Source organism: Talpa europaea (assembly GCF_964194135.1).
Source record: "Talpa europaea genome assembly, chromosome: 2".
NCBI classification, from domain to species: domain Eukaryota; kingdom Metazoa; phylum Chordata; class Mammalia; order Eulipotyphla; family Talpidae; genus Talpa; species Talpa europaea.
The window spans coordinates 22,072,883-22,080,943 of record NC_140068.1 but is presented as its reverse complement, the minus strand read 5'-3'; the positions used below and the strand labels follow the sequence as shown (position 1 = coordinate 22,080,943).

Here is an 8,061-nt window from a genome sequence, read left to right as displayed (position 1 = left end):
AGACCAGTTTGTGGGAGGGTGAGAGGATTCACCAGAGACAGACTGGGGATCAGAAGAGGCAGACTGACTGAAATACACTGCTGAGGGGAGTTGAGGGTAGCAGTGGGCGAGACAGGAGAGGTCTGTCCCATGTGGGTATCTCCGCGGCTGGTGGGGATTGAACCGGCACTGTCTGCAGCTGCTGACAGCTTCATAGCACTGCGCTAAACTGCCTACGCCACCAGGGAGGCCCTTGTCTCACGATCTAAATCATAACTATCTATCATATTACATTTAGAAAGGACAATAATGCATTATCCAGGTTGTCTCATGTTACTCAAGAGAAACATGATGAAAGAATATGGGGGCAATCTTCATATACTGGAAGAGCTGAGATAAATGGTGGGAAAAAAATCTAGCAAATCTTTTCTCCAGTTGGCAAAACTAGGCCCAATAGTGCTAAAGTTAGGGGAAGGCAGTAAACATTTGTCTTCGTATGAAGGGTGTTCTGACAGGGAGTGCAGTTGGGCAATGAGTGCTGCTTCAGGAGGTCAGAGTGGTGGACACCCAATAATTGTTGCAGACTGGATTTCTATACTCAGTGGGAGAAGATGCCCAGTCCAACACAAAGTTCAATTTCTATGATCCGTGCACAGTCTTTTCCATGTGGCTCATCTGGCTCCTAGATGGACAAAGTGTGTGTCAGTCACAGTGCAGGTGCATTCTCCCTTGGGTGCCATGCATTTCTGATGATTACTGAAGATGGTTTGAGACAAGCTTACCTGCTGTCTGTTGGGTCTGAACACCATCTACTTGAGGCAGTGGCCCAAGTGTTCCTTCATCTTCAAAGGCCAAAATTGGATTCAAAGGAATTTCTGGGTTCTCACTATTGGTGACATCTAATCTGGATGGTTTAGAGCCAATGGGTAAGTTTATAATTTCTTCAAAATTTTCATTCTGATTAGATACTCCATTTTCATTTGGTTGTTTTTCTAAATTGGGACTACTGGGGAATTAAAAAAAATCAAAATTAAAATGAGTTAGTATTAAAACTAAAAACCACATTTTCAGGATAAGAACACTTTCATAATACTTCTACAATGTTACAATCAAAATGTTGGGTTGACTGACCACATCTTTACTAATAAAAATGGTGAATTATGATACATTTATTTTTTTGAAAAATCTTTTTGTTTTTCTATAAAGTTTATCAAATAGATCAATTCATCAACAGATCATTCTCATTATCAATAGTTCCACACATTAATCAATTTCTACTCCAGGCATTTTCACATTCCCTTGTCTGATAAAAGTAGATACTATTAGAACCTTCACTTCAAAGATCATGGGATTATAAAATTTGGGGAGTGAAAGGAATGATTTGCAAAGTCACACAAATACTGACAATCCACACTAAATATAATGCCTTTGGATCTCTTGTGTTTTTCTCACAATGCTATTTGTATGTTCCCTGGCTATTCAACTATTCATGGATGTCTCTGGGTCCCTAAAATACATGCATAATTTTATAGGTAAAATGTCCAAAACCAACCTTCTCATATTTGTCACTTAAATCTGCCTGTGACCCCATCTTCATTCTCATTAATTCATGTTTATCAGTTTACCATCTTGGATTTATTAATTTATTTTTTTAAGATTTATTTATTTATGCATAGAAGAACTGGAGTTTAGACCAGAGGTGTGAAGATGAGAAGATTCACCAAGAGACAAATGGGAAGCAGAATAGGCAATCTACTGAAATACATTGCTGAGGGGAGCAGCGGGCAAGACAGGAGGGGTCTGCCGTGCCATATTAGCTCCCTGGCTGGGACTGACCTCAGGCCACAACAGTGATAGCACTGAGTCTTAACCGCTACACCAGGGAGGCCCTTGGATTTATTTTTGTGGTACACTTAATTGGACATTAAATCCTTAATTTTCTTTCTTTCTTTTTTTTTTTTTTATAGAGGCATGCTTTATTTATTTGTTTGCTGGTTTGTTTGTTTGTTTTGTTTATACATGCACTGGGCACAGTCAGAAGTGCAGGAGGGTGAGAGAATTCACCAGAGCCAGAGCGGGGAGCAGAGCAGGCAGAAGGACCGAAGTACACTGCTGAGGGGAGCAGCGGGCGGCAGGAGAGGTCTGCGCGCCATGTGGGACCCTCCTCCGGTGGCCGGGGAGCAGCCGGGGATCGAACCGGCCACGGGCAGCTTCGCAACCCAGCGCTCAACCGCTGCGCCACCGGGGAGGCCCTCAAATCCTTAATTTTCTACCTGTAGTTTCTCTGACATTTTTCACTCTCTTAATAAGCTCCGTAACTAAATTGGCAGCACTATATGCTCATTATTATGTTTTATAGTGTAGCAAAAACAATGCCTGTGCATCAAAAAAGAGCAAGATTAATTTTATTGTTTATTGGATTGTGGCAATAAAATGTAATTTGTTAGCTGCATAATTTGTTCGTGTTCAACTCATGTATTAAAAATAACCCTAGTGAAAGATCCTAAAGTTAAAATTTCCAAATGGCAAATAAAAAAAAAAAAAGACTAAAAAGTAAAAATTGGTAAGGTTTTTACTCCTAATACATATTGATCATAACTTGAATACTTAGTTATGGAAAGAGGTTTATGGAAAGAAACAGGTCAGAGATTAGAAAATCAGGTCTTCAGTGCCAGGAATGCAAATTTCTGGAAATTTGGCTAACCAGTGTCTTTTTCCATCTCCTTCCCTAATGGTAAAATAAAGTGAACGTGATGTTTCTACTGCTTTTTGGTTTTTTTGAAGAGTCTTTATGTCCACTCCCCCCTTCCAGGAAATAGTTTACTTTCCCTCATCAATGAAAAGTGTTGTGGAACACATTCTAAAGCATTTCTGATTTCAATATATATTTTTTAAAGGTTTATTTATGTATATAAGAACTGGGGTACAGGCCAGAGGTAGGGGGCGTGAGAGGATTCACCAGAGACAGGAATAGGGAACAGAATAGGCAGATTGACCGAAATACACTGCTGAAGGGAGCAGCGGGCGAGACAGAAGAGGTCTGCTGCATCATGTGGGTAGCTCTCTGGTCAGGGATCTAATTCATGCTGCAGTGACTGCATATAGCTCACAGGTTGTGTCTTAACCCTTTGTGCCACGAGGGAGTTCAATATTTTGAGTTCAATATTTTGGTACATTTTTGTTAATTGTATTTTCTCTCCTAGGGAAAAAAAGGGTGTCTGTTCCAAGAGCTTCACTGCTCACGATACCCTGAAAATACCATTTGTAAACGTTATAAAAAACAACATAAATATATGATTCACACTCAGACTATGATGATGCTTTCTGCTCCTTCACCAAGGAGGGGAGCGGAGGCCTGGCCCCGAGCAGTCTGATGAGCCTGCAGGCGTGTGATGCCTGACACCTGCTGTGCTCAGGGCTGGGGCTGCCACACCCAACCTCCTGTTCTTTCCAGCACCAATGAGCTTTCTGTAACCATGGAAACAGTTTGAGTTATCATTCCACAGGAATTTTAAATAAAAGTTTTGGCAAAAGATGAAGAGGTGGAATGCATCTCCCTGGAACTTGCTTTCTTCGTTCCTCTCAATTCCCATCACTTTCCAGGTCTGCACATGCCAACAAGTCCTCATGGCAATGCCAATCCCAGACTTGAGTCAATAGCTGATTTCACTTCCCCTCCCACTTGACCACCCCACCCATTCTTATTTGTTAACAATTAGAATGTGCTACAGGTTTTAGATAACCAATTATTAAATATCAGAGGATATAAGGACCAGCAAACATTGTAAGACTGAAATGGATGCTAAAGAGACATTGCAGGAGCAAAGAGTTTTGCTTTCTGGTTGGTGCTTGCTCAGCGGCACCGACAGTACAGCCATGGCATCTCATGTCCACCTTCTGCCATGCAAGAGACTTTCTCAACATGAAGGGCTTCTCCAGTGCCTGGCTCTTGCAGCTTCCCTCAGCACCCTGTCAGTGCAGACTTCGGGTAGAATGCCCCTGGTGAGGTACCTCCTGGGGCACAGATTTCCCAGGCATTTTAAAGGGTAGGTTTCTGGGAAAGCTCAACCAGTAAGAAAGCATAGCAACTTCTCTGTCATCCAGCAAGGCCCAGCCATCCTATCTTCTACAGGGGTTCAACTGCAGCTGGGAGATGGGCTCTTCCTTGGATATAGTCCATTGTGGCTGCTTCTTCTGGGTCTTCTCTTTCTGCAGTCTTCAGAATTCTCTTTATTCTTAAGAATCAATCTTTTGATACTCCAATTCCACTAACAGTTACTTATTTTTTTTTTTAAGATTTATTTATTCATTTTACACAAGAACCAGGGTAAAGGCCAGATGCACAGGAGGGTGAGAGGATTCACCAGAGACAGAGCAGGGAGCAGAACAGGCAGAATGACGAAATTGCTGAGGGAAACAGCGGGGGAGACAGGAGAGGTCTACCGCACCATGCGGGACCCTCGCTGGCTGGCCGGGATCGAACTGGCGCTGCAGAGGCTGTGGACAGCTTCATAGCATGGTGCTCAACCGCCTGCACCATGAGAGGCCCAGTTACTTATTCTTTATCTCAAATTTCCTGTCTGAGGTTTTTCTCAGAAAGAGAAAATATCTTTGAGTTTTCTATGGTAAGGTTTTAGTGTGACTATTAAGTAAAATTACAGGGAATAATTTGTTAGTTACTAGACTAGCTCTACCAAAAATGTATGAACATAAAGATAATTTTAATATCAGAGCCACAAAATTCCATCAGGCCCAGGAAATTCTGAGGGACTGAAGGGATTAAAGACAGTGTGCTTTGCTTTAGTGCATGTCAGTAAAAAAGGCCCCAGTCATTTCACTCACTTCTCAGTAGTGACATCTGATTGGTGCGAGGTAACCACATGTGGGCTGGCCATGGGTTCTCCATTTCCTGGAGAGTTCGTCATGCCTGGAAGTGCAGATACTGCTGGATACCACAAAAAAGACAGAACAAAAGGTTATTACTACTCTATTATTAAATCCAAACCCCAGGAGCCAGAATGCCTAATTTGGCTGTCCTGGCTCTGCTACGTATGACCTGTATAAGCCTGGGCAAGTTACATACTTTCTGTTTCTCAGTACTTACCTCATGGGCTGCTATGGGTACTAAATGTATTAGCATTTAATATGTTTAATATATGCAAAATACTTAGAACAGCACCCAGTACATTGTAAGGGTTGGAATCATTTGCTATTATTCTTACTTGCATTAAATTAGCTTGGGACAAAAAGTACATATTATTGAAACCATGGCAACTGAAGGAGCTGGCAAAACGCTGCCTTAATCAGCCTGACACATAACATCTTTACTGAAAGATTTGGAGCAAATCTCCATGAAATACCTGTAGTGATAAAATATACTTCTTAACACTCAGTTTAGTCCTAGTTCCCTTAGAATAATAGGGACTTCATAAACACTAGGCCATAGTGATTTGTACCTAATTGTACCACCTCAATGTTCATGTTGGAGTGCAGCTAAAGTTAATATTTGTGATTGACTGAAATTTTTGACAGGGTCACTTCCAATCTTGTAAATCTTCCAATAGGTCAGTTTCATGGAAATTTGTGGCAGTCTAAGGTTTTAACTTGATGTGCAAGAATAACTGACATAATTCCAAGGAAGTATTACTTCACAACCTGGCACAAATTCAGTAAAACAGAGAGAGGTACTAAGAGTCTGTTAACTTTAGCAAATAAGTTGACGAGTTTAAAGCTACCAAAATGTGCACAGCTGGTCACAGGCAGCCTCTGAGAGGATTTCTGGCAGGTTTTTAAACTCACCTGCTTCCTATCCTACAATTCTCTGTGGAGCACAAGATGGATCATTTAGCCCTCAACTAGATATAGTTGAGGAAAACTTATTAGCCAGATAGTCTTCATTTTAGCAGTATTAACTCAAACTGCATTTATTGTGAGTTTTGATATGATGGGTGACAAGTTTCAACTGGTAAAAGTATATTTTAAGAATTGATAATAGCAAGGACAAAGAAAAAAAGAAAGAGCAAAGAGCCTGGCCAAGAACACACTAAAAGCCTCACTCCTGAAACACTGCAATTTGCAACCTAAAATGCTCATTATGATGACTCACAACTTCTTAGAGACAACTTGATTAAAAAAAAAAAAATGTGAAGGGGCAAATAAGTAACCACTAGGGGTGCTAATCTCCAAACAAACATAATTAGGGCATTTTTTTTTTTTAAAGATTTATTTATTTATTTATTTGTTTGTTTGTTTGTTTGTACAAGCACTGGGTACAGTCAGAAGTGCGGGAGGGTGAGAGAATTCACCAGAGCCAGAGCGGGGAGCAAAGCAGGCAGAAGGACCGAAGTACACTGCTGAGGGGAGCAGTGGGCGGCAGGAGAGGTCTGCAGGAGAGGTCTGCGCACCATGTGGGACCCTCCTCCGGTGGCCGGGGAGCAGCCGGGGATTGAACCAGCGCTGCAGAGGCTGCGGGCAGCTTCGCAACCCAGCGCTCAACTGCTGCGCCACTGGGGAGGCTAATTAGGGCATTTTTAAAACAAGCATGAAAATCCCACTATGGAGAACTATGCCAGAGAAATTAGGATAGTCTCTCTTGATATAAAACCAAATCCCCAAATATCAATATTTTATATTTGGAGACCATTTGATTTCACAGAGAATGTTCTCTTATATCAATCATTTCATTTGATATTTCTTTCATTCTTTAAAAAAAAACATCAAAACGAGCAAACAACAAAAAACCCCAGCAACACCTCTAACCCTTTTTTTTTTATTTAACCCTTTCTTTTTATACTGATATTGTAGATGAGGCTTAATGACAAGCTATCTGTGAACTACCTGTTTGTAGAACGACCACGTGGGATCACAGAAGGAGCAGAATTAGAAGAGGGTGACTTGTACTCTAGCCCTGAGAACTGGGGCCCGTCACTCAATCTGGTCCTTCTGGGGGAAAGATCTGAGCCTATCCTGTTCTCACCCACTTACACTTCTTCGCACCTGTGTGTGAAAGGGACTGGCACATTAACAGGTCTCCAAAAATGCCTGTTGACTCCAAGAGAAAGCATCTTCTACCAAATAAGGCTGCAGTGCAAATTAAACAAGGCAATGTATGCATGATATACCTGACATGAGAGGGAATTTAATAAATATTAATTAAATCTGAGTACTACAACATTAAGGCAGATTTTATTTAAATCAAATTTGGCTTAAAATAACCAAGAAATTAATCATCTGTCTTTCTGAAGCCTATGTCATATGGATAGCTTTCTTATGAAATTTCAACAAATTTCTAATTTTAACTCTATTCTGAAGTCAGAACTAAATGTTTAAATCTTTTTTTTTGGAGAATGGATAGAAGCACAAGTTGTGAAAATATTAGGTTTACAATCCTGAAAAGCAAATATAAATACATGCTACTTTAGTGGGTAGTAAATAATAAAATTAAATATTATAAACACAAAGAAAATGCCAACAGTTTGTGTACATAAATACATGTACATATTCTCTATATAAGCATATGTAGTTATATATACAGATATTTAGAAATATATGCACATGACATAAAATGAATTTAAGCTGGGCCTCCCTAGTGGCACAGCGGTTGAGCACTGGGTTGCGAAGCTGCCCGAAGCCTCTGCGGTGCCAGTTCGATCCCCGGCTGCTCCCCGGCCACCGGAGGAGGGTCCCACGTGGTGCGCAGACCTCTCCTGCCGCCCGCTGCTCCCCTCAGCAGTGTACTTCGGCCCTTCTGCCTGCTCTGCTCCCCGCTCTGGCTCTGGTGAATTCTCTCACCTTCCCGCACTTCTGACTGTACCCAGTGCTTATATAAATAAAATCTTTTTAAAAAAAAAAATGCCCTCTGGCATTTAAAAAAAAAAGAATTTAAGCTATTAAGCAATTCCATTAGAGTATAAAGCGTGAAATGACACCTCCCACGAATACTAGAGAATTTTACCAAATGCAAAAATTCTGTGGACTAGATGATACACACCTAGGTTTCTAAGTGAGTGAAAGTATATCTTTTTGTTTGAAAAATCATTCCATGAATGTCTTGACTTCCAGAGAGTCAATTCAAAAAGTCTA

General features: G+C 40.9%; 1 protein-coding gene across 1 annotated transcript in view; it reads right to left on the bottom strand.

The window, feature by feature from the left end:
* Window positions 1-732: 732 nt before the first annotated feature.
* The window catches only part of MAP7 (microtubule associated protein 7), a gene marked incomplete at both ends in the record, with an annotated part of 137,057 nt that continues 129,728 nt past the window's right edge, over window positions 733-8,061 (bottom strand). The window contains 2 exons of the mRNA XM_084228666.1: window positions 733-985; window positions 4,822-4,924. Coding sequence (XP_084084792.1) covers window positions 733-985; window positions 4,822-4,924 — 356 coding nt within the window. The remainder of the gene's footprint in view (window positions 986-4,821; window positions 4,925-8,061) is intronic.